The 27,401-nt window shown below is 39.0% G+C and overlaps 2 protein-coding genes across 6 annotated transcripts in view; one reads left to right on the top strand and one right to left on the bottom strand.

Annotated features, from left to right (window-relative positions):
* DNAI7 (dynein axonemal intermediate chain 7) overlaps positions 1 to 27,401 on the bottom strand; it is a 41,645-nt gene that overhangs the window by 9,126 nt on the left and 5,118 nt on the right. For 2 of the 5 annotated variants that reach the window (XM_073317836.2, XM_073317826.2), the window contains 8 exons: positions 23,704 to 23,794; positions 22,293 to 22,384; positions 20,484 to 20,585; positions 18,239 to 18,376; positions 14,638 to 14,784; positions 5,412 to 5,515; positions 3,922 to 4,192; positions 799 to 904 (listed from right to left, as the gene is read on the bottom strand). In XM_073317836.2, coding sequence (XP_073173937.2) covers positions 799 to 904; positions 3,922 to 4,192; positions 5,412 to 5,515; positions 14,638 to 14,784; positions 18,239 to 18,376; positions 20,484 to 20,585; positions 22,293 to 22,384; positions 23,704 to 23,794 — 1,051 coding nt within the window. Of the gene's footprint in view, positions 1 to 798; positions 905 to 3,921; positions 4,193 to 5,411; positions 5,516 to 14,637; positions 14,785 to 18,238; positions 18,377 to 20,483; positions 20,586 to 22,292; positions 22,385 to 23,703; positions 23,795 to 26,465; positions 26,757 to 27,401 lie in introns of those variants that run through there. The other 3 variants (XM_073317845.2, XM_073317854.2, XM_073317864.2) reach the window with 3 other exon arrangements.
* ETFRF1 (electron transfer flavoprotein regulatory factor 1) overlaps positions 20,938 to 27,401 on the top strand; it is a 30,699-nt gene continuing 24,235 nt past the window's right edge. Inside the window, exon 1 of the mRNA XM_073317964.2 lies at positions 20,938 to 21,027. The gene's annotated coding sequence lies outside the window, so the exon portion shown is untranslated. The remainder of the gene's footprint in view (positions 21,028 to 27,401) is intronic.

Raw genomic sequence — 27,401 nt, 5'->3', positions numbered from 1 at the left:
AAGATAGAGAAGACACTTTGCTCTTTACATACATTTTCACACTAAAAAAAAGAAAGAAGACCTTAAAAAATTAAAATAATTATGCCATTTCTGGGCACAGGTCTTAGTTAATATTAAGGCTGGGATTTTTAAAGGTGCTTAATGTCTAAAATCCACGCCTTGGAAAAATCCCAAGGGAAATACCTACCTTTGTGGTCCATAGCTGTGAACCTGACAGTTTGGTTGCTGGGGCAGCACCCACTGGAAAGTTCTTTTAAAAGGCTCTATAGCTCAGATAATCAATGCTGCACAACACAGAGTCATCTTGTTTTAGAAGAAAGTGTAAAAAAATAAATCAATGATTTTACTAAACTAAAGGATCTAGAAGTGTTGGAGAAACTGATGGCTGATTTATATGAGAAAGAAGATTACAACTAGCACTGGTCTCTTTCCTGGGATTATGGCCCTGATTCAGCTAAGCATTTAAGCACCTTACTTAAGCATGTGCTTAAGTAAGGAACTATTGCTGGGCTCCCAGTTATCCATAAGCTTCGTTAACTGACAATCTTAGCCTAACTCAAAAACAAGGGAAGAACCTTATTCAGCCAAGACAGATACCTCGCTGGAACCTCAAGACACCTGTAATGTATTACATTTTATAAATATATAAAATGAGAGCAATATCTAAGTCATCTTTGTTCTGTCCATGTAGGTGTTGGGGCTACATTATATACACTAGCTTTGTATGCTCCAGTGTTTGCCTAGAGTAAAATCAGACGTTTATATAATTCTGCAATACTCCATGTAAAATCTGAGTACCTCCTGAAATGGTGCTAACATTTTCTGATTTCTTATCAGATTCCTCTTCTAGCTTCTCATTTTCATCAGGATCAATTTTAATGCTGTCTTTGAAAGAGATGGCACTCTATTTAAAAAGTAAAATATCGTGTTTTTAGATTACAGTGAGACAGGCACAATTAAAAATAGTGTAGCTTCTCTGTGAAAATGAGAACCTCGGGAGAAGGAGTAAGGTCCTCATCATGCAATGAGATGTGCATGAAGCTTACTGGAGGAATGGGGCTGTAGGGTAGGAATATCCAGAATGCATCATTATGACACTTTAATTTGCTAGCTGACAAAACCAGATTTTGGTACAAAAATCAGGCAGTCTGGATTTTGTCTAAGTCAGGTAATCAGCTTTACATATTAATATATAAATAGAGAGAACACATGTAATATTTCTATAGCAGCTTCCCTCCAAAAATCCCAAAGCACTTTTCAAATATTAATGAATTCAGCCTCACAGCACTATGTGAAGTACGTATTACTAGCCTCATTTTTCTGATGAGAAAGCTAATGCAGGGCCAGAGATAGGAACTGTAATAGAAACAAACATAGAACTCAGATATTATGACTTTTGTTTGTACCTATGCTATGAGACTTTTCATTCCTTTCATTGTTTCCCCTTTTAACAAAGTTATTTAAGTTTTGGATTTCCATCCTAGATGTGCCCTCACCCCTGTTGTGGCAGACTTCTGGGAAGCATAGCAATGGGGAAAGTAGCCAGGCACTCATTGCATATTTGTTTCCCCTCCGCTAGGTGGATTAAAGTGCTTCTCCGTACACACTGTGTGATGGAATTGTGGCAAGAGGCAGCAGCCTACAGACTTGTATGAAATGCCTGCCCTGCAGGGGAACAGAGAGAGACCATGTAGCAACAGAAAGAAGGACAGAACTAGAGAAAAAAATTGGGGGAAGGGAAAATCTCAGGGTAAACAGAACTATAAGAGATATCCTAGGTGAGCGACATGGGTTGAGAGAAGCGGATCCCTGAGGTGGGAACAGGAAAAGAGTGAGGACTGCTGGAGAGGGAACAAGACTTGGAAGAGAGAGGAGAAGAGTGGGAGAAAGAACAAGATAGGGAGCTTAATGAGGAATGAAAAGCAAAAGCCAGAAAAATATATGAGAAAGGCAATAAGACAGGTGAGATGTGTCATGGTGTAAAAGCAGGGTTGCCAACCCTCCAGGATTGTCCTGTACTCTCCAGGAATTAAATATTAATCTTTAATTAAAGATTATATCATGTGATGAAACCTCCAGGAATACGTCCAACCAAAATTGGCAATCCTATGTAAAGGAAGCAGGGAGTGGGGATGACCTGCCTCAGGCACTGCTTTGCAGCAAACGTGGTGGAGGGAGACACAACAAGGCCAGGAACCACTGCTGTAAATATATGACAATAAGATGTCAAAATGGTAGTTTACAATTATTTATCTAGAAAGTTGGGCAGCAGAATAAGAGTAATTTAGAACTGCCTGTTAACCTACAGGCCATAGAAGCTACTAAGAGTAAAAAAGCCATTGTATTCCTTTGGGATATTACTTGGAAGAGATTCAGATTAACAGAGATGGTATTTTGACAGCCCTCTAGTGGCAAAACCATCAATATACAGGGACTAAACAGCCACAACACCAGAGTAAAGACCCATTCCATTCTAAAACCTACTTTGCACCCCTTCAGACTGTCCTGACACTGTTGGACTCTTGTGTGTGGTTTGTGGGACACTGAATTTTCTGTAAACAGAATCAGTTCATTCTAATACTTATTAACATTTTTGAATGACCCTCTTACAGTGATGTCTTACAATTTTATCTGGTATTATCCATGCCCTGATCCACACCAGTCACAGATCTTGATTCCTACTACAACGTTCCATCAAAACAGTCATTTCTACTCTCCAATTGCTGTTCTTTCTTTTCTCCTTCCCCTATCTCTCAAGATTCATGGCAGTCCAGCCAGTGTGGCAATCTGTGTGCTGTGCCCTAAGCTGAGGATGGTCACTTCAAATTCCTAAGAATTTGGCCTTTCCCTCGCTTGTGGTCTACAATGGATGGTGCAGCTACATAGCCCCCAAATTTGTAAGATTGCAATTTGTTCATCTCACACCTTGTGCAGCTTCAGAGCTTGCCAGTCTTGGTAAACCCAACCAATCTCAAAAGGTAGGTGGTTGAGAAGATAACCAGAAATGAGAAGGACTACAGGGAAGGGTGTGACTGCAAGGAAGGGAGAAGGTTTAGGATACTTTGGGTAGTTGCAAGGAACAACCCATGCCACTGGAGTGGGCAGAAGACTAGTTACCCAAAAGTCTTTGTGGAATTGGCTCAAAAGGTTCCGTGTTTTTGTATCTCACCCTACATCCTGCTACAGCAGTTAAGATTGACTGAGATGCTCTTGCTGTCAGGTCCTTGATTTGAATTCTGCAGGACTGCCCCAGAGCATTCTCCAGTTGAGAATCACTAGCTTTGGCATGTTCTAGTTTTGGTGGCCTGCCTGAGCTTGGGTAACCTTCAGGGCATGACGTACATTTTATGTGATATGGCATGTAGCTGATTTAGTTTGGTCTTGTTTTTTGTTTAGTTGGTGGTGGCAACAGTGCTTATGGATAGCTTTGTCACCTATGGAGCTAAATTCTATATGGTGCAAATAACAGAATTTGGTTCTATCTGGTTTTAGTTTTTGTATCTAAGTGCTTAGATACTACAGTTTAAAAGTGTTTTAAAAATTCACTATAGGACAAGTCTTGAGATATTTAGTTCTTACTTTGTCCTCCTCAAAGAAAACTCCCGTTAACTTCAAGAAGAACTTCACCTGGATAAAACTTGAGTTAAGATCTCAGGATTTCCTCCCTTACCTTTTTAGGGTTTATCCATACTGAACCTCTAGTACTTTTGAGGTAGGCCCATTACTAGTTATAAGGAACTCAACTGCAAGACCTTCTCCAAAAAGGAGGAATTCTTTTAGAAGGAGAATGAACATTTTAAGGACTTTTTTTGTTTTTTAAGGCACAAGGGAGACATGTAAAGATTTGTTAAGATGTAATACTATGCAGCTGGGCATTAACTGACAGCACTGTCCATGCTGTACTTTTTACATCTTTCTTACCTTTCTTCCATCAGATTCCTTTTCAATTACCAAGTCGCTATCTTCTCCACTCTTTTGTTCCCCTTCTTTTTCTTCTTTCATATCATAAAGCACAGTTAATTCTTGTTTGCTTTCTGGGGCTTGCACTTTTAAATGCAATTTAGGAATGCATTGTAGTGGGGAAATATGATCATAATGAGTGTGCAAGATGCGGACAGCAACATCACTTGTGGCCACTGTCTTTGGAAGGTCAAATCCATTTTCTGCATCACTAAACATATGATTTTTGAATCTGTGAACAGAGAATTAAAACAAAAGAATTCTCTAGTAAAGTCAGTATAATTTATTTTTACATCACACTTCAATATTCCAGAACATTAATCACAGTAATACAGGCACCTATTTTACCTTTTACCATATGCCACAGTCTGGGGAACAAAACTGGAGAAATGAGTTAGAGGGTCATCAAATGCTCACCCAGCACTGAGAGCTGCCACAAGCCCCTCCAAGATAGCTATAACAGAATTAAAGGAATTAAGCTCTGCATGCAGTTAAGGATTATGGCCAGGCAGAGGGGGGAGGGAGGGGAGTCAGTTGTTCTATATAGCATCCGCATAGGTAAATTGGGCTAATTTATTAGGCACATTTCTGCATAGATTACTGCAGCTGCTGTCTGTATTAAGTCCCTCTCCACAGTTAGCACAAACAAGCTGAGGTGGCACTTAAGGTAAAGGGAGCCAAGCTAGGAGAACAAGCACATCACCTCTGTGCCACTGTAGGAAATGGGCTAGAAGGCATACAGAAGGAGATCAATTCTGTGTCAAATCAGGTACCCAAGAACTTGGGCCTTTTTTCCCCATGGATCTTTGGCCTGCCATAGTATGACTGGAGGTCCCATTTCTGACCAAGCAGACAGAGACCTGTTCAAATGAGAACTCTCCTTCTGCCCATTTTAATACAAGAAGATATTGGCTAGAATTATAAAATCTTCCACCCATAAGCCTTGATGTTTTGCTTAGGAACACTGGGTGAGATTCTGAGCTGTGCTTTAAAAGGTGCAGCACATTCTGTGCCCAATCGAAGGATGCTAATGTAACATCAAGCCACTTTTATGCTCTCCTGATTCAAGACTCCTTTGCTGCACACAGAATAATGTCAACAGCCCTAGGGGGCATAAGTTACAGAAGCCTCCCTAGGCTGCCCTATAGGCTGCAGTGCTGTCCTAACACTCCAGAGTGCTGCAGCCCTGCCCCAACATAGCCATCCTACCCCCAGCAGACCCCCTACGCTAGGGCTTGCAAGGGAGTCCTCAGAAGGCAGTCTTACAGCTGTCTTCCACAGTTCCAGTGTCTGGCACACTCCCCACTCCTTCCAGGCAGATAAGGGCCACTTGTGGAATAAAGTGCTACTCAACATGAATAAGGGTTGTCAGAAACTGGCCCTGAGTCTTTATTCCATAGAGACGTACAAAGATAGAGCTAATTTGAAATAAGGTCACTTTTGTACTGTACCTTGGATTCTTCTTGAGGTTTCCCCAGATACAGAAAGTGATATTTTTATCTTTTATGGCCACCTCCATATTTCCACTGTCAGAATCTGCGTAAGTATTAGCCTTCTACAAAAAACAAATCAGCATATTACTCTAAATTAAACTAGGATGGAGTTGATGTACTTGAACCTGATGACAGAACTGCTATTGTCTTTGCACTCAGAACGATTAAAAAGTTGAGCAAATATTATAAATTCTTAGGATAACATCTGAATTAAGTAAAATCTACATGTGATAATTTGTAACGGCCTATACAAAATTTAAAACTATAAAACTTTCTTCAGTGTGATCACTAGCTTAAATGTTAAAAAGTTATTGATTACTGTATAACTTACTTCAGTGAATTAACTGATCACATTTATGACATATTTCTTATCTGCCCTAGAAAGACAGAGTCTTCCCCTTGTTCTTGCTAAGTGGGGACTTGCCACTATAATGGTCAGTTCTTGCACTCCTGTAAAAAGGCCCAGAAAACCCACTTGTTCTGTGATACACTCTAGTTATAACGGCCACACATTATCCTTAGTTTAGGTGCATGGCATTGTATTACAGCCACTCAATGCCTTTAGCCTGTAAATTCCAGGTAGTCAGTGGGTTCTAGCCCACGAAAGCTTATGCCCAAATAAATTTGTTAGTTTCTAAGGTGCCACAAGGACTCCTCGTTGTTTTTTGCTCTTTTATCTGGTACACTTGAGCTGTGATAAAGTCTTGTGCACACCTATCAGAATTACATAAATCAAATAATAGTAATCCAGTATCTATAAGGCACCCATTATTGTGGTATTTGGCTGCACTTCACATCATTACTAACAACAACTTCTCAAAACTGAGGAGTGTATATTTTGACGCCAATATGTCCTCCTTTTTGGCAGCTTCTCGCATAGATATCGTCACATATTTTTCTATACTGCTGCTTATGCATAAAACATCCTATGTGTAATGATCCCCTTCCTTCAAATCTATTTAAGTAACCTTAGAGCTAGCATTTTATACTTATTGAAGATTCTCCAAAGTTATAAAATGTAAAGAGACACTGGGACAAACTGGTAAGCGATAGGTTAATTTGACTTCAGCTGTGTTAGCTTACAAATCTGCTTTCTCCACCAAGGACAAGAAGTGGGAGTAAGGCAGACGTACTCCCAAGAATGTCAGAGGCAGCTATTTTTTTGAAAACCCCTTTTCATAAAGTTATATCAGAGCAAGACAAAATTCTATTACACCCTTACAACCAGTAACAGGATAACAAGGCTGTTTGTTAAGAGCTACTGTGCATCCAGTCGCTCACAGAAACAAACACATAATAAAAATCTACAATTTTTAAAGATACGGTTCATCACAGAATATACAAATATTAAAATATCAGCGCGAAATAGAAAGAAGCAGCACATTTTGATAAGTATATTCAGACAGTGCAAGGATAAGGTGAAAGCTGACCTGTGGCCATTAAGATTGTAGGTTGAAGATCAAAGGAAGAGCTAACTGTAACCTGAAAGATGACCACTATACTAACAAGGAAGTGTTCTGTCTTCATTCATTCTGTGTTCAGATACAAAAGGAGCAACATGTAGAGAGAAAGTAACATGAGGGATACCAAGATGGGAACTGAGAAGTTCTTTCATAAGAGCAACTCCCATCAGGCTGGGAATTGCTAGTTCAGTAGACCAGTGCCAGGCAGAAATACCCTACTACAGTGTTAGAGAAAGCCATATCTGAATTTAGAGAAGATTATACAGACAGTTTTGTAAATTCAGTTATTCCTGTTGGTACCATTGGACCAAATGGCAGCAGGGACCAGACCCTGGCAGAGAACCAAACTGAGGTTCAAAGGAGTAAACAAGTTAACAGCTCCCTGTATATATACAAATCATCTACATCTTTTACCACAGAATCCTGACAACCAACATCCATCAAATGCTGAATCTTAAGACAGACTAAGTATTTGCATCCTCACGCTCATTTTAAGTAGTATACTTGCCTGTATTAAAATACATAGCTTCCACATCTGATCTCCAAATGAGAAATTTAGACAACTTCTGACCGCTGTCACTGGCGATGAAACCTGACACTACACCCTCTGTTGTTCTTATTGCAAAGTGACAGACATTCATTAAATTTCATATAATAACTATAAAGAAAATACTGGTTAACAAATTTGATTCATTTTAAGTATTTTTTTTTAACCATTTAAGTTTGTTTAGTTGGTTAACAGAAACTTTTAAGTCTGTTAACTTCAAATTATTAAACCAAATTACCAATAATCACAACTGACTTTTTAATTGAACGCACAGTGTGACAATTCCAGTAAATGATATCTGGCTGATTTTCTCAATGAAATGTATGGAACTGTTTTTATACACTAAACTGTATTTTACATTTGCTCCTCTGATTTCTTGCTGTTTCGATGGCAGTAATGATGACCAGAGTCTAGTTTACCGTATACAGTGCTCTTACTCCTTGGCCTTGAATTATTTTGGCTAAACAGTACTAATTAATGGGGGAGGGGGGGTTTACTGGAGGAGAATCAGCTTTATAATAACTAATTACTAAAATTACTAATTACTAAAAGTTTAAGACTTTGCATAACTCAACTTTCAAGTAACCTCTAGCTCCTACAAAAGTCTGTGTATCTCATTGTGGCATAGTATAAAGTGGTGACCTTTTATAATTCAAGATAAGCTACAAGATTCTATAAAACAGTAAATCTAGGTGTGACTTATTGTTAGACACAAATGTCCCTGTTTGTATGAACAGCTTGTTCATTTGTAGGAAGACTGTGCCAAGGGCGTAGTAATAATTGGTTAAGTTTGGAGAGTGCTTTCTGAAACTAGATCATCCGTATTTAGAAGTTCCCTGCGTGTGTCCAGGAAGAAAGAGCAGTGAGAGGAATTTGTAAGGTATGAAAGAACAGAATTTCCAGAGATAAGGACAAGCATTATAGCCAGTTCAAAGTAAACAAATACTCAGTCAGGTTTGAAAATCAGGTATTAAAATGGCAGAAGAAGCAGATTACTGACTGAAATAAGCAAACAGAAACTGTAGAAAGTTAAGTCAAGCAGCTAGAGGTGTTGCAGATTAAGAATACACAACTCATTACCCAGACAGACTTGGTCAATGAGTAAATAAAACCACTACAGATGCTCAGAACCACTGTGAAAGGAAACCAAGCTCAAAATATATATAACGTTGTGCAAAAATTAAAATCTTCCATTGTTGTTTGCAGTGTTGTAGCCGTGTTGGTCCCAGGATAGTAGAGAGACAAAGACCAACTTCTGTTGACAACAAAGACAAGCTTTCGAGCTTACACAGAGCTCTTCTTCAGGTTATTAATTAATATCAGTTCAGAAACAGCTTCATCTCCAGTTAACCATTAGCAAAATATATAAGTGAAAGGTAATGGGGCTGGAAGAGGAGCTTAGCAGGGCAACAAATATTATAGGGGAAAAAATGAGAGCGTATCAGAAGCAAAACCTTCTATGAGCAGCTGAGACAAATGCGTCTTGCTCAGAACAGACATAATCCTGATGATGAAAGATTATAAGAGGAGCTTTTTGAGTTTACTTGACAACTTAAGGGATGATACGAAGTATTATTTGTTCATCGAGATACCAGGCTTTAGGCTAACACACACAGCAAATGGATTCTGGTCTACAAAGCCATACTCAAAAAGTAATGAAGTGCGGGCACTTGCATACTATACTTCTGATGCAGAGACCATTGATGTCCATGTCAAACTGAAAATGGAGTGGGGAGAACAGCCACAGTCTTCACCCTTATTCCAGCGCAATGGACAGGGACAGAAATGTAAGCAGAAAAATAGCTATGAAGAATATAATTTTTTCAACTGACATCTTTAAAGGAACTACCAGAGAGGCTATAAAGATGAGTCCCAGAGAAGATGTGGAAACTGAAGACCATGAAATCAACATTGAGTTTAATCCCTACTTATTAATGTAATAAATATTAATATTAGCCTCATAATGTATTTGATAGATTTTAATGTGTTTAATTGATGTTAGAGAATTGTGGTGAGAGTTCACCTTACACAAATGATAGCTGAATGTGGAAAATAGTTTGGCATACGTGTTAGGCAAACTTAAAAAGGCAAGGCTTAATATAACTTCAACTGTGTTCACTAAAAATTCCTTTCTCAATAATTCAGTATGAGACAGAAATACCCTGCAGCATCATAAAGCTATTTGAACTAGAGAATCCAGACACCTTTGGGTGACGCCTACCAATCCCTGCCAGTACCAATGACCAGACCAGAGGGAAAACAGAACTGGATCTTTATGATACCAAGTAACAAAATCTTGAAAGTGAAATCTTTTTCTCAGATGAGTAGTGTCATTGAAGTCAATGGAACTACTTAGATCAGCAAGGCAAACAGGAGTTTATTTTGTGGGAGGTATGTGCATGCCACGTGCACAGTTGTCAGAAAGTTTTTCTCCTAGCAGCAACTGTCGAGTCGACTGTGGAACCCCCTGAAGTGGCGCCCCCATGGCACTCAATATATGACCCTGCTGACCCGGAGCCTCCTCAGTTCCTTCTTGCCAGTTACTCCAATAGAGGGAAAGGCTGGTGGGTTTGGAATGAACAAGAGCAACACATCTCGAAGAATAGTTACAAGAAGGTGAGTAACCATTTTTCTTCTTTGAGTGATTGCTCATATCGATTCCAATTAGGCGACTCCAAAGCCTTACTAGGCGGTGGGGTCGGAGTTATGGAATTGCTGATTGGAGCGCCGCTCTGCCAAAAGCTGCATCATCTGTGGCATGCTGGACGATGGTGTAATGAGAGTTGAACGTGTGCACCGAGGACCAAGTTGCTGCCCTGCAGATTGCTTGTATCAGGACCTGGGCCAGGAACACCGCTGATGAGGCCTGAGCCCTTGTGGAGTGTGCTGCAAGAGCCGGGGCTGGTATTTCGGCCAACTCATAGCACATGCAGATGCATGACCTGATCCAGAAAGACATCCTTTGAGATGAGACCCGGAGTCCTTTTATCCAGTCTGCCACTGCTACAAAAAACTGGTTCAACTGCCTGAACAGCTTAGTGTGCTCGATGTGGAAGGCTAGTGCCCACTGAACATCCAGGGAGTGGAGCCTCTGCTCACAGCTACTGGCATGAGGCTTAGGATAAAAAAACAGGCAGGAAAATGTCTTGACTAGTGTGGAAGTGTGACACAACTATAGGAAGACAGGCTGGGTGACGACAGAGTTGCACCATATCCCTGTGGAAAACCATATAGGGTGGGTCAGGGGTAAGGGCCTTTAACTCAGACACCCTCCTTGCTGATGTAATGGTGACCAGAAAGGCTACCTTCCACGACAGATAGAGAAGGGAGCAAGTCACCAGTGGTTCAGATGGGGGCCCCATTAGCCTGGAGAGGACCAGGTTAAGGTCTCACGCGGGAACAGGCTGTCTAATCTGGGGATGAAGCCATTCCAGACCCTTGAGGAACTGACCAACCGTAGGGTTGGCAAAGATGTAGCATCCAGACACTCCCGGGTGGAAAGCCGAGATAGCAGCGAGGTATCTTTATGGATGACGCTGCCAGGCCTTACTGTTTCAGGTGCAGAAGGTACACTAAGATGAGAGGCATAGGTGCCTGAAGAGGGGGTGTATGATGCTGGTCACACCAACAAGTAAATCTTTTCCACTTTGCCAGATATGTGGCTCTAGCAGAGGGCTTCCTGCTGCTGAGTAGGACCTCCCTTACCTGTTCCGAGCACAGAAGCTCCATGGAGTTTAGCCATGAAGCTTCCAGGCCATGAGGTGGAGGAACTACAGGTCGGGGTGATGAAGATGACCATGGTCCTGAGTGACCAGGTCGGGGAGGAGAGGCAACATGATCGGGGTGTCCACCCATAGTTCCAGCAGCGTGGTATACCAGTGTTGTCGAGGCCACTCTGGTGCCACCAGAATTATCTCTACCCCATCCCTGCAGACCTTGAGGGACAAAGCATTGCCGGTTTGCCTCGAGACTGTGCCACATGTTGTCCGGGGTGGATGGTAGTTCCATCTCCTCAGTGACCTGGCTCAGGGAGTCCAACGGCACTGGATTCGATGGTCCCCCTTGCGGGGCTGAAGTCAACGGTGCCATCTCCAAAGTTTTTGGCACTGGGTGCTCTTCCATGGGATGCGCCCTATTGGCCGGCTCCGAAGGGGTGGGTCTCGGAGTCAGAGATCCACTCCTCCCCTGCTTCTGGTGCTGCTTTGGCGCCAGGGAATGGGACCGGTGCCGGGTTGATCTCGTCAGTTTCGGTGCCAGGGAGTGGTGGTGCCATGAGTCTCTTCCAGAGTCCTTCTGTGGTGCCGCTTCTACCACTGCTGCCGGGGCACTGTACATCGATGAGCTTGGTGCCACGTCTTGCTGTACTGATGTGGGTTGCAGTCTAAATGCCACCTCCAGAAGAAGCTGCTTGAGGTGAAAGTCCCGCTCCTTTTTTGTTCTGGGGTGAAACCCTTTACAAATCCTGCACTTGTCCGCTTGCTGTGCTTCCCCCACACACTTTGTTGCAAGACTTGCAGGGTTTGAACCCTTGGGATTTAGGCATACCTCAAGTCCCCAAGGTGGAATGCCGTCAGGGTGAATGGGAAACCCTCCACTCCCAATAGCTATCTGCTGTAACAACAGAAAACCACTTAAAACTAAACTTAACTAGACTAGGAATAACTCTGAACTACACTAAACTGAAAGACTAGGGAAAACGAGGAGAGCTTGCTAAGCAAGTCACCACAGTTCTAATGACTGTCACAGGTGGTAAGAAGGAACTGAGGAGGCGCTGGGTCGGCAGGGTCATATATTGAATGCCATGGAGGCGCCACTCCAGGGGGGTCCACAGCTGACCCAATGAGTGCTGCTAGGGGAAAAACTTTCAGACGACTGTGCACACCTAATTGGAATCGATCTAAGCAATCACTTGAAGAAGAATACCTAGGTTCCATAGCTGAGCTTGAACTTCTGAACCCTGACACTGAAACTAATAGCTGACTCTAAATAATCTGCAGTTCCTATGCCAGATTGGTAGATGTTTCATATTTAATGTAAAACTACCAATGGTAAATAAATGATTTCTTATCATTAATCTAATTTGTTAGCAGAGCTGAGCAATAATGGAAAAAATATTTCTTTGAATCTGAAAGTGAATTTTGATTTGAGCAAGCCTGCAACATTTTTGTGGTCTCTTTCCTGAAACATTTCAGCGGTGAAATGAATGTGACTAGCGACGATACTTTTGAAAATGAAATTTTAGATTGAATACTTCATATTAACTCAAAGGGAATTTCTAATTGCATAGCTGATTATAAAAATTACAGTTCACCCTGTGTTGATTAATTATGTTTGTTCACAATGCACAAAACAAAAAAATAAAAAAGGTAAAATTAGTCAAATAAAAGTATTCGTTGTGAATTATTCACTCGTTCTAATATCAGTAATTTTAAGTAGTGTGTTTTCCTTGCTCAAAATAAAACCTTTACTAGGTTAAATCTGTTTATTTCAGTACTTGAATAGTTAAACCAGACTATCACTGAGTCACAGCTAACTTGTTAATGTTGCTTCATGAATGTAATGCATGATGTCCTCGGTAAATGTAGTCAGGTTGATTTTCTCCAATGCAATGTATTAAATTGGATTTTACATACTGTGCTAAATTACAGATTTACTCATTTGATTTCTTGCTATCTGACTGAAAGAAATAAAAGTAGAATCTAGTTTGCCATATAACAGAGTCCAAAGTCCTGTGTCTTAAATTATCTTTACTTCAGGAGAATTGGCCTTCTGAAAAAAACTTTTAAAAGTTTAATAAAAACTTTAAAGTTACTTTTAACTCCATAAAATTTAATAAAGCAAAAAACACACAACACAGAAAAAAGAATACACTACAGCAATTACAGCTGGGTCACATTGCATTTATTTGTTAAGACATAAGTTAACATCATAGATTCAGTAACACAAAATATTATATATTTGCAAAAGGGCCAAGGTTGCTTTGCATTTTGTACTCCTGTAAGTTTTCAATTCTAACTAAGTTCCCACATCAGCATAAATTCACCCAATGAGGCATTACCAAATGTAGGGCCTGATAGTCCCACCCTTACTTAAGCTGAATAGTCCCTTGCGCAGTAACCTCCACGGAACTACTCATGAAGTAAAACACTATTCAATGTGAGCAGAATGAGAGTATTGTTGGATAATATGCGCCCATTTCACAGTCCTGGGCACATTTTATCAATATATAAATATTAAAAAGAAAACAAAACTTGTTGACATTGTCTACCTGAAGGGCCAAAAAGATTTACATTTGCTTACTTTACATAGGGTTTTGGATCAGGTTGCATATGTCTAAGTTACTCAGAATGGTTAAAAGAACTTTGAGTCACAGCCAGAGCAAGAGAATTAAATAAAATTGGTTCAGTATCAACATATTTGATGTCTAAGACTGAATTCATGAGGCTTGATTCCAGCTCATAGCCTATTAAATAGTCAATTTCCTATTTACCTAACAATTTGTTGCAAACATACAACCACTTCCTTCCACTTTTTCTTATTCTTTCTCCTCTCTACATTTGTTTTCCTACCACCATCCTCTTGCTAAACATACATAATCCACTACAGAATCAACTGTTTAAATTAGCATGCAAAGTAGATCACCATTTCATATATACAGTGTTTTTCCTATATGTATATTAATCTTATGTATATTCTTCAATTCAGATAAAAATCTCAATTTAAAAAGTCTGTCACACAAACTTGTGTAAAAGTTTATCTGCCAAAGATTATTTTAAAAACTTAATATTTTGCATTTAATCACTAAATATTTGTGTAATCAATGGTTACTGTTAATTTAAATCATGGTGACAGTTAAGGCCAGGATTTTCAAAGACCTCTTAATTCCCTTAGTGTCAAATCACACTGAAATACCCAGTTCCCACTGAATTGAACTTCCTTAGGTTAATTTAAAAATTCTAACCTCAAATACTGTGAAGGAGAGGTCCTCAGAAACATCAGTCCAGTACATGATTATGTTTGAGCTGTAGAAGTTTACACAGTAGTCTGTATCACAGTGTAAAAAAAGTCACTTTTGCAAATTAACCTAATGTACAAAACTGTTACTTTCCCATTGCCCTTGATAGTTCATGAATAACATTTGAAGACTAACAACTAAAATACAAAGTTTACTTACTTTAAGTAGGCGTTCTGTTGCTTCATTGTATTTCTGATGAAGAAGACTCTGCAATTCCAGAATTGATTCCTGGTATTGAATGATGACCTTTTCCTTTAGCTCATTTGGCGGTGTGTCCAATAACAGAAAATACAACTTCTCAATTAACTAAAAGACATTAAACTTTTCACATTAGTTTTACGATCAAATCATAGCAGTTTAATTTCCTTTTTTGGGGGTGTAGGATGGGAGAATGATTTCTTTTCTTCTGATTTCAGATATCATATATAAGGTATCCTGTTCTCTGTTAAAATATGAGCTGAACTTGCTTCTTTTGCATATATACAAATATTGGTTACAGGAATTCTCTATTATACAACTAAAAACTATGTGAAAAGACATTATTAAGGTTTCAAAATTAGGAAATGCTTGTGCAACCTTAATTTAGCCCCTTTGTACATACATATGATGATACAGTCTTTAATTATGTCATCACACACTATTTTTTTCACAGGATCCCTCCCACATTCAGTGCAGGACTGACTTGAGCAAGAAAAATTTCAGGACAGAGTTATATTTCTGTTTATTTGGTCTGTTTGTTCCAGGTTTTCGTAAAAAAATATTTATTATTTTCTAAATGCGTCACAGCTATGACAGGGACAACCAGTAGGATCGAAAACAAGTGCTACACAGCTAATAAGTGGCTTCCTGTTGGCTCATAAAGCAGTGCTGTCTACAGACAACAAAGTTCCTGGTCTGAGTCTCAGCAATTCCAGACTTAATTTTATATGTGTGGATGCTGGCAGGACAACTCCACTAATTGATTAAGTCTACTGGAGTGACTAGCCATGAATTTAAGCAATATCTTTCTCTGGAAGTTCTCTAATTCTATTTTGGAGATCTATGCTTTGAACCTGAACCAAAACTCTTACACCTCAGGCCAGAGGAGACTCAAAGTAAAATGTATTTGCTTAGTGTCCTGGAAATAGAATACTGGGATATACTCCAAGTTCCCTGTTTTCACATCAGAGATCTCACCATGCCAAAAACAGATTTTTATATTAGTGATGTTGGTGCTGATTTTGTAAATTATGCTATTTTTGTAAGTGAAAGTTTTGAATGTGTGAGAGTATGATGCCATGCAACTCCAGCCGTCAGAAGAACATTGACAGTTTTAAGGCTTCTTCAGATGAATTTTCCTTGTTCTTGTGGACTGAATGTGCTTTATTGACTGCCATTTGCTGATAATCAAATATATTTTGTCACCTTAACTATAATGAGCACCTACTGATGTCCATTATAATCTGAATTCTCCCCTAATTTAAACTGTCATATCTCAAGAATGATTTATCCATTTCCCCTCTAGACTATTCAAATGAAAATTCTCCTCTCACAGAAGAACACACATGAGAAATTTCAAGCATACCGTGTTTTGACAAAGTCTGTGGTGTGGGGAGGAGGTTGGTCAAAATCAGGATTTTAATGGAAAGCTATTTTTGTAGCCTTAATTCTGGAGAAAGTTCTCTTCCGCTAATAACAATCTCAAATTTGAATTTCAAAAATTTGTTCCTAATAGGAACAAATATGTCAACAAAATTTTTAATCTACAAGATAAACCAAAATTCGAGATTTGGATAAATGCTCCAATCACAAAGTTGCTTGCAATAAGATGATGATATTTGGCACATCTAACAAACTAACACTCATCCCATCCTGATGTCTACAATGCTTGCCTGAGATTAAATGTCAAATGTTTATTAGATATTGCTGTATTAGCAAAGTCATCCATTAACATTCTTTTTGTTAGTGTGATGTTTACTGTAAACTAATTTAAATCTCGTTTATATGATCTTTCATATTCTTCTCTCCCTATCTGTAAATTACACCCATTAATGTCAACGGAAATTACATGCACACAGGGGGAGAAGCATCTAGATCCCATTGTCTGTACTATTATGATCATCTGCGTCAATCAGTTATTCATTCTTTCTACAGAATTGTCACTACTTTGGGGAAATATTAACAAATCTATTTAACACATAACCACAGTAATTTAAGATTACCAGAAGATGTCAGTAACTGCAGTAGAGCCTGCAGACCACACTTTCTATTGCTGTATATTCAAACTTCTAGTATCAGTGCTTCAGAAACCAATCCTGAAATGCAACAGGCTAGCTAAAAGATGCATTGCTGAAGGAAGTTGGGAGTCCAGGAATCAAAACAAAAGTAAAAAAGTGGTGAGCTCAAGTCCACCCATTTCAAACTACATTCATAATACCAAAGTAGCTGAATGATCCTGCTAAAATGATCAGCAGTAAATGGTGAAATGTTAGCATTCAGAGTGTCATCATGTCTTCAGCATGAACTGGTCATTGACATAAATACAGAAGTTCTTGCTTCTTTTAGAACAATCATTTCAGGAAGTCAATCTGTATATGTAGTATGATAACACCATATCGGCTCCACTTTCTGGACAGTTTTCTTTGCTACCACAGGGCTAGAAAATTTGTAATTTTTTAAATGAAAGCTTAAACTCTCTAGAAAATGAAGGGGCCATCAGAGAACTTCTGGTATGGCATATAGTCCTATACTAGCTCAATCTGACCACACTAAGGTCTGGTATACCCGAGGGGGCAGGAAGGGGGGAAAATGGATCTAAGTTACGCAACTTCAGCGACATGAATAAAGTAGCTGAAGTTGACGTACTTAGATCTACTCACCGCGGTGTCTTCACTGTGGTGAGTCAACTGCTGACACTCCCCCGTCAGCTCTGCCGGCACCTCTCACTCCAGTGGAGTACCGGAGTCGACGGGAGAGCGCTTGGCAGTTGATTTATTGCATCTAGACTAGAGGGCTTGTCTATATTACCCGCTGGATCGATTTATCGATCCAGCGGGTAATATAGACAAGCCCTAAAGGCAAATACTGTGAGTGGATATAATGAAGGTCTAGATGATCACATGCTTCTGAGTGTAAGCAGTTTGTTCCAAAGGTTAAGAAGGAATTTGAATTGCTAATACCATGTAAAACAATATTAGATTGACTAGATGAATGGTAAGAACGGAGGCTCCTTTCCATTGAAGCTTCTACATACGGCATGAGCAGCAAAGTTCAGATGTGGAGCTTGATGAAACTTTCGTCAATTTGGCAGAGTGTATGGATCCAGAATTTTTATTGGATCCATCTCTACAAGCATTATATATATGAACTCCTGAAAGGCAGGATGCTAGAGTTTTTGAACCAATGGTCTTATGTTCCTTGTTTCCTAATAAAAAATGTATAATGAAGGAAAGTAAAGACAGCATATCAGAGGAAGACCAACACACAAAAATTGCTGATGATTTGGGTGATGACCAATTACAGTCAAACAACCAAACAAAGGGGCATACACTATCATTTTGCGGTTTGTAAGCTATTGGTAACTAAGAACCTTAAAAAGAACGAGGAGTACTTGTGGCACCTTAGAGACTAACAAATTTATTTGGGCATAAATAAATAAATAACAAATAAATTTGTTAGTCTCTAAGGTGCCACAAGTACTCCTCGTTCTTTTTCCTGATACAGACTAACACGGCTCCCACTATGAAACCAAAAACCTTAAGAATATCATTGTAACACTTACATTTAGCACTTGGTTTCCTTTCTCGATCACAAACTCAATATCCTCATTTTTATTTTCTTGCCACAAGCTCATGAAAGTATTAATTTCTTGGGGCACAGTTGGGTCAGGACTCCCATCACATTGCATGTAATGCTCCCACTAAAGAGATTTTTTTAAAAGAAAAAAGAAAAGTAAATCCAAAAGTTTTAGGTACAAACACCTCAAAACTTCATAATTACAATACATGAGTAAGAGGATTTTGAGAGAGACGTGTGTGGTCTAGTGATAAACACACAACTAAGGAGATGTCTATACTTGTAGCTGAAAGAGGGATACTTGTGCTCATTCTCATAGAGCTAGTGCACAAAAGTTGTACCATAGTTGCAGTAGCAGCAGGAGAAGCTAGTCTTCCTGAATACAAACCCATTCTGACCACATGGTTACATACTTGGGCAGCTAGCCCAATATTCTGGCCATGATACTGCAGCTACACTACTATTTTCAGCACACTAGCTCAACAGCAACTAGTGCAAGTATGTCTCCTTGAGCTAGCAATGACATCTCCAATCCCAAGTGTAGATAGAGCCTGAGTCCTAAACCCGGTTTCATCCGTCACTCGTTGTGTGACCTTCAGTCTTGGTTCACTCTGTGACCTCAACATCTCTATCTCAGTTTCCACATCTGTAAAATAAGGACCATAATAAAACCTGTCTCATTATCTAATTAATCATCACAACACACAATATTTGTTAAGTACCTTAAGGACTTAAAATGGAGTTTTTAAAAGCACTAAGCATTGGCACAGCTGTACTTCCACAAAAGTCAATGGTCAAATTCCCGCTGACTTTAGAGGGAACAAATATGAGCCAATCCTGAGCACTTTTGAAAATCCCATCTGTAAATTTAGTAAGTGTTAAATATTAACAACAGCATCGAATCACAAAATAATTCCATTATTTTTAAAATTTTGAATAAATGTGATCGATCATAAAGTATGAGGATTGAGAACACTAAATGGAGCCAGGTATTATAGAGGAGCCAGCTCTGGCTCCGTAGAATGCTTGAGCTAAATTTTGCTCTTAAAGCAGGGATTCAAACTTTTTATTATGTGTAACAAAGAGAGCATATCCTCTCCAAAATTAAAACACTTTTTCTTTGAGTATTGAATGAATTTTCTGAAAATTTACAAGTAAATCCATTAATTTGTTTACAAGTTAAAATTAATTAAAAATGGGATCTTTCAGAAATTTAGCATTTAGCATTTGATTTTTCTTTGGTCTGAATATTCTTCATAACAGAATAAAGCAAATTCTTCACACTTCCTATAAAGTTAAAAACTAACTGAAACTGTGGGCATACGTGACATTTGAATGATTTTTTAAAGATTAATGGTCACATTTTATCACCATTTTTCATAACTGAAAGTTACTCCTTCAGCACAGGCTGAAGAATAATCTTAGGAGAATTCCACAAAGAATTGCCCTCCTTCATAATGATTGGTAACATCTATTGTTCTTAGAGGTACTAAAGCAACAGGTTGCCTTCAGTAAAAAAGCCATTTTGTTAAAGAAAAAACAACCACCCCAAAGATGGCAAGACCCAAAATTGCACAGTTAGCGCACACAACAACCTTAACTCTATCCGGCAGAAAGGGATGGGAGGGGGAAGGAAAAAATCTAATGCATCTTTAAAATTCAGTTTAACCTAATCTGGAAACATAAATATGCAAACAACGTGACAATAATCATCTGGGCATTGCATGATGTCCTATAGGATGGAACTGTTTGGATTCTTTAACTTTGTATTTCCACCCCTTAACACATTAGACTTAAACTGAAACATTAACTCTGAATTTCCAGGTTATACAATGCTTATCTGAGGGATATTTGTAACATCTTTGTAATGTAATTTACCCTAAATTACTGATATATACTCTCAGCCTAAACTGCATTTTAATGTAGTTTTTATCCGGCAGTAGTACATAACTCAGGTGTTATGCTGTTTCCTGCCTATAATTATGCCAATATACCTCAAAATCCTGACTTTCGTCATCCCTGTCTCACCTGAGCAGATATTACCCACTGTCCAAACTCCTTAAAAGTTTTTTGATTAATGTAGTGTTTTTCATTTAAAACTAGAATGAACAAAGCACTAGAAAATACAGGAATGATCTTGTAATAGAAGAGAGAAGCACAAGATTATTTAAAAGTCTCTTCTTTGTCAAACCTCTAGAATACTATGTGGATATTTTGGAAAGCAAGTTTACCTTAGCATGTGCTCTATAATCTGCTTTCCATTGCCTTGCACTTAAAAAGTTCTCTTCTAATAAATGGAGTTCTGCAAGTTCAGTCCCTCTCCGCTCTTGATCCTGTTAGTATATAATCAGGTACATGAATTTACTATTCAGTTTAATTTTAGTTTTTATAAATTATTTTATAGTAAAGAAAACTCAATTTTATTTAGGTATTTTGATGGACAGAGTATTAATATTAAAAATAATCCAAATATTGATAATATCTTGAATTTTTATGGCACATTACATCCAGGAGATTGCAGTTAATTAGCAATGTTTTATCATAGAGAATCTCTGTGTGCTGGTGATGTGATAAATTGCTGAGCCACATAATAATTGACTCCAGTCCTTGAGCACCGCCCCGTCTGCTTTCCCTGCACAGGCTCTGTCTGTCGGCACAGGCTCTGCTGAAGGGGCTCTGTCTGGCAAGGGGTCTGTACTCCTGGGGTGTAGCCTCCCCACTCACAGAGTCTCTGCCAACATTCCCAGTTGCAAGAAATACCCCTGGTGAATGTAGGTGAGTACTGATTATTATTATTAATAATAATATCAGGAGGAGGGGTGGAGCGGGGTGCTAAGAAAACAGACCCTTATTTTTTAAATACGATGTTGGCAACTCTAGTAGAAGAGTGTGTGGCGCATCCAACAGCTTTAAAGAGATCTGTGATTATCACTGGATCCAAGAGCACCCCTCCACTCCTGCTTTCCAATGGAACACACTTCAGTTGCCTTTGGTAGGTTCCAAGATATCAAACCTTAAAACTGTGACATTTTAGTGTATGGAAATCTGTTGGGGGCAATTTTTAGAAGTTTTTAAAATGTACTGGTTCATGGCTTTTTTTTTTCTCAGAGCCCTAGCTAACTGGGTTCACAACAATGAAGGCAATCCAGCTTTACAGATGATGGGGTATGAAAAAAAAGACCAATTAAAAAATGTTAAACTTGCTAAAACATTTCTAAAAAAAATTCTGATAAATGTGCTATACATAGAATACATAGTAGTGTGTTTTTATTGGCACCAGTTTGGGTTGGCTTACATAATTCACCTACAGTTTCACAATTCAGAGCAAGTCATCCCAAATTTCTGCCAGTAAAACTTTACACTACAACATCACATACATGTATATATATCAATACAACAATTTTACATCTGCACTAAAATGCAGCCATTTCTAGAATGAAATACCACAATTTGTAACAGCCCAAAACAATACTACATACAGTTTAGGAGCGAAAATGAATATGTCTAGTAGAATACACATGTGGAATTATAGAAAAACAAGAACTGTTTACTCAGATTGGAATTTGGACAGGAGCAGAGGTTACATCTCTACTCATGCAAAGATTACCATGAGGATTTTAATTATCAGAACTAAGCAAGACCAAGCTTTTACATCTTCTTTTACCACATAAGCACTTCTTTGTACCCTACTGTGTGACTACTGGCTTAGAGGACACTGTGGCACATACCAAGTCTTTAGCATCGTTTTCTTAAGCACCTTTGGCTTTCCTTGGAAGTCACTCATTTAGCTACTGATCCAGTTCATTGCCCTACTGTACTAAACTTGTGGCTCTTACATTTTGCAGTGGTATGGCTAAAGTTTTCATTATTAGTTTTGATCCAAGAATACTGGAAGGCCCCCCCTACTCCCTCCTCTACTCTGAGGAAATGGAGAGAAATTCCCACATTTTCATAACAAATCAACAATGTTTTAGCATAAAGTTTAGAAACTGACTATTGCAGTTTGCAACAGCTGTTTATTATGATGGCTGCGAACTAACTTTTGCTTCAAGCCTTTCCCTCTCCTCTTGCACAATTCTCTCCTTTTCGAGTCTTTCTGCTTCTTCTTGTTCAGCTCGTAAACGGGCTTCCTCTGAAGAATTAGAAATCTATTATCAGCAATACAAGTACATCCTGATTAATAAAAACAGATACATTATTTTAAAAACTAGCTAGCAGATCAAAATTTTTATTTCAAAATAACTATAATAACTTGTGATAGTAAGAGTTCAATCTACAGTGTCCATTATGGGTTCGATCCATAACGTTTGGAAGTAGTGCCAGATAAACTAAATCCACAGCCCTACGCACACAGATCTCCCCATGGCCTTACCCACCCTTGGAGTTGTGGGGGCAGATGTGCCACTCCTACAATTCCAGAGAAGCAGAGACAGAGTCCTTTTCCCCCTCAAGAACAGCAGAGGAAGTAGCAGGAGTCCTCCCTTTCCCCACCTACACATTAAGAGGCAGAGGTGGCAGCCAGAGGCCCCCCAATACTCATTACAGTAGCTATAATATATCTGATTTGGTGGTCTGGTCCTGCTTTGCTCATCTCCTCTTGCCATATACATCATTCTCTGCTAAGGCGATGTTGACAGATTCCCCAAGCTCTTGGAGTTAGTAACCCAATGAGATGCATGGGATACTTCGCATGCCTCAAAGTTATTGTATCAAGGTCTCTGTAGGTTCAGACAGGTGTCATTACATAAGCTAAACTAGAATCACATTTCAGTATTTTCTTCTCAGCCATAAGGGCAAAAAATAGGTTTTTTTAATGACAGCTGAGATTCTGATTACATGACTACAGGAGATGCAGCCCTAGGCACAGGCCTATACCGCCTATGCTTTAATTCATCCCTCTTTGAAAGACTGTCCTAACATTAATATGGAGTGTCTGTTGCTGTCGGAATGCACTGATCAGTACTCTGTTAAGCTCAAAGTCAGCGTACTCTATTGATCTACTTTGAGCAAAGTTTTAGTCATTGAACTTCTCATTCCTTCTGATTACTAAATGTGGAGAAGAGGAAATATCTGATCCCATACCTCTCTACCCACTTGTTCTTGATTTGGCTGGGAGTACCAGAAGGGGAGATTAAGAAAAATTGTAATTCTCTCCCCCACCCTCATACACTTTCCAAACATTTGTGGAGGGCCAGGGAGAGGAATAACTAGTGGAAAGAGTATGTAGAAAAGGAGGTTGAACATTGTGAGGGGGATATGTGGGGTCTCAAAAAATATCCTTGTTTACGGCCTTCCAAAACATTAAAGCCAGCCTTAAGAACAGAGAAATACAAGTAAATCATCCTACTGAGATTAAACAGAATTTAGATAACAATGATTATAATTTGCACTCTGCCTATTTAATTAGTGATTTGGTGTAATCACATTTCCTATAAGTGAAATGCACTGTACCTTCCTCTATTAATCTTCTATCTTCTTCTTCTTTCTGTAATCTCAGTCGTTCAGCTTTGCTAAGTTTCTTTTGACCTCCACTTCCACCAGACTTAACATGGGCAATAAATTAAAGGAGACTAAATGTCAACATTTATTTTACACATTTTATTTCTCTAATGTAGCATTTCAAAGTATATTGTCAGTCTTTTATGTAGCAACATCTGTGTTCAAAAGATAACAAAAGAACAGGATATTATGTCAGTAAAGGAAACAAATTTTTCTTGTAACCCACAAAAATAGCTGAATGTTTAAACCAGCCCTATCCTCAGGGCAATGTGGTTAGCAAGACTAATGAAGTGAGTGCATTTAAAAGTTGGATTTTTGTTTTAAACTAAAATATCACTCATATGACAGAACAAAAGATTTTTTCACTTTTGAAAGCAAGCAGAAAGAATGTTGATTTAAAGAATACACAGACAAGACAAAGTCACAGGAACAGCCCTTTAACATAACAGCACTATTTAGAGATGATTAAATCAGGGAATTTATATATTTGTTAAAAGAACAAGGGGTTAGCCCACGAAAGCTTATGACCAAATACATTTGTTAGTCTCTAAGGTGCCACAAGTACTCCTGGGGTTTTTTTGCTGATACAGACTAACATGGCTACTACTTTGAAACCTATATATTTGTTGTAACTTTCACCGGTTTCCCCACTGACATAAGAATATTCATATAAGTAAGAAAAGTAGAGCTACACATATTGGGCCAAATTCTCCTTAATCAACTTGAACCAACATAACATGGGAAAATTTGACCCATTATATACACTGTATTAGAAAAAAAAAATCTATGTATCGTAATAATTAATTGGGAAGTTAACTACATATTAAGGACCAGCTGCAACATAAGATCTCTGCAACATATATTTGTGTTAAGAGCTTGAGAGCAGCCTGAAGACTTAATTGAGAATCCACTGGTATCCTCCTGCCCTCCAAAAAATAGGTTCCCCAGAGCCCTGTTTTCCTTTTTTTTTTTCTGCCAGAGTCCACAAAGGGGATTGTTTAACCCATACTGTGAGGAATAAGCAAAATCACCACACAATACCATCTCAAATAAATAGATTTAAAAGGAAAAATATTAAACTATTAATGTATTAACTAAAATAGCCTGTGCTCTTGATCTTCCTCATATGTATAGTTACTAGATCAAATTCTATCCTTTAGAGTAGAATAGGTAGAATAGAATTCTAGATAGCATTTGATCTAGTAACTATACATATGAGGAGGATCAAGAGCACAGGCTATTTTGGTTAATCCATTAGTTAATGTATTAGTTAATTAAATAATAAATAAATGAGTCAATACATTAGTTAATGTATTAGTTAATTAATAATTTAGTTAATATGTCAGTTTTTACTCAATGTTTATTCAGACAAGGTTCTCATTGACTGCAATCATATGACAGCCCTATGCACAACTTGGTTCTGTATAAATTTTTCATACATGTATCCAAAAATGTTTTACAGAATCCAAATAATAATTAGAAAGTTAACAGATAAATAATAGTAGAGGAGGGAGAGATTACAAGGGAGAAGAGAGATGTTCATAAAAGATTATAATTTATTATTTATATTGTATAAACAAGCTACAAGCAGAGTCCTCACTCAGGATCAAGGCCATGCTGTGCTAGGTGCTGAACACACATACATGAAGATGTGTGATATATGAACGTAGATAGAGCTGATGAGTTAGCAGTATAAAGGGAGGCTGATTTAGATGGCAAAAGTTGAAAAGAAGAAAGTGGTTCTTGCTGTAGTAATGGCCAGAACATGATAGAATAGAGAAGGCTAGTATTAGACCAAGAGGGGAGATGAAGAGAATGAGAATGAGCCACGAGATAAAAAAAATATCCAAGGACGATAATATTGTACTGAATTGCACAATCAGCACAGAGCCAGCAGAGTTGTTTGTTGTGACATGTACATTCTTCTTTGTGTGTGTTAGAAGATAAGCAGTGGTATTCCACAAATGCTGTAATCAGCAGTACTGGGACTTGGAGAAACCAAAGAGAAGAGAGTTACAGTAGTCAAAGAAAAAGATGATATTATTATGGACAGGGATTTTAGCAGAGGTAGAATAAGGCAGTATTGTGCCGACAGTGATGGATTTGCAGATGCAGAAGATATGGGAGAAGAGTTCAGAATTAAGCTTGAATCCAAAGTTACGGACAACAGACAAAAAGAAACATCCAAGTCAAAGAAGGTGTCTGAGCTGCATTTGAAGATGTACTTCCTGATTGACCAAAAGATGCATCTTTGTCTTTGAGACACTTAGCTAAAGCCAGATGAGATGAAACCATATGTTCATTTGTTTGAAACAGAGGAGACATGTTGACATGCAGAGTTGAATATCACCACCACAAAAGTGAGAGCTAGGATGTAAAGGCAGAGACAGAGAACCTGTTCTCCACTATCTTGCCACTTGCACCTATACAGACTGAGTGGGAAGTGCATGTAACGTCAGTCCAGAACACTATCAGTCCAGAACAGTCCAGAACAGTCAAATTTTAAAGCTATTTTGCAAAGATGTAAATGACTCCACGAAATGCAAGGCAATAAAGAATCAGGTGCAGGAGAACCAAAAGGAAGGTGGGGAGAGAGAGGCAGAAGGCCAAACTCTTGTAAATAAATAGTGTGATATAATGGAAGGCTTCTCATTACTACTTTTGTCCCATTTTGGTAATAGTGATATTTCTGGTAAATATTATCTTAGACAAACCATTTTTATGAAGAGCTTCCAGATTATCCAGGCGGACCCTTTTCATTCAATAGTAAAAGATGTGTTTTGAATTGTGTTATTTCCAAGGTGATTAGCGTATTGTCAGCTAACAGAAATATCAGGGAAGCTATTCCGTTCTGTATTGCCAGCCAAAATGACAAAATGTTTTGAACCTTGTATGGCAAAAAAACAAATGAAAACTTAAATCAAATGTATAAACTGAAACTTAGTTACAAGACTTGTTATGAAACTTGAACAAAACATTAGGCCAAATTTACTGCTGCAAAAAGAGACAGTAACTCTACTGATAACAATGTAGTTATGACTAGGGCTCCATGTCTGCCACGGAGGTTGCGGAAGTCATGGATTCCATGACTTTCCGCAACCTCTGTGACTTCTGCAGCAGCCAGTGTGGCTGACCCCAGGACTGCCCAAGTAGCTGGCTTCAGAGCCAGGGCTCCAGTTACCCGGGGAACAGCCACACCAGCCACTGCTGGAGCGGCCCCGGGGACAGCCACACCAGCTGCTGCTCTGGCGGCCCCCAGTAGCAGTCCCTGGGCGGCCAGCTGGAGCATCCACGGTCTGTGGCCCCCTGGCAGCATTCCCCGGCCGGCTGGAGCAGCCGTAGTCTGTGGCCCTCTGGGCAGTGGTGCCGCTGGCCCTGAGCGCACCCACCCCAGCAGTGGGCCCCCACAGATGTCCCCTTCCCAGCAGTGCCCCCTCCAACACACCACAGCCCTCCCCCCAAGATTTAATCACAGGTATTTTTAGTATAAGTCATGGACAGGTCACAGGCTGTGCATTTTTGTTTATTGCCCGTGACCTGTCCATGACTTTTACCAAAAATACCCATGACTAAATTGTAGCCTTAGTTACGACCTACTAAGGCAAGAGTGCATCCCATCAGGTGTTACTCAAGCATTCATCTGCAAAGTT

The sequence above is a fragment of the Lepidochelys kempii genome, chromosome 1 (assembly GCF_965140285.1).
Source record: "Lepidochelys kempii isolate rLepKem1 chromosome 1, rLepKem1.hap1, whole genome shotgun sequence".
NCBI lineage: Eukaryota > Metazoa > Chordata > Testudines > Cheloniidae > Lepidochelys > Lepidochelys kempii.
Note: the sequence above shows the minus strand (reverse complement) of the source record. Positions and strands in the feature narration are given on the sequence as shown.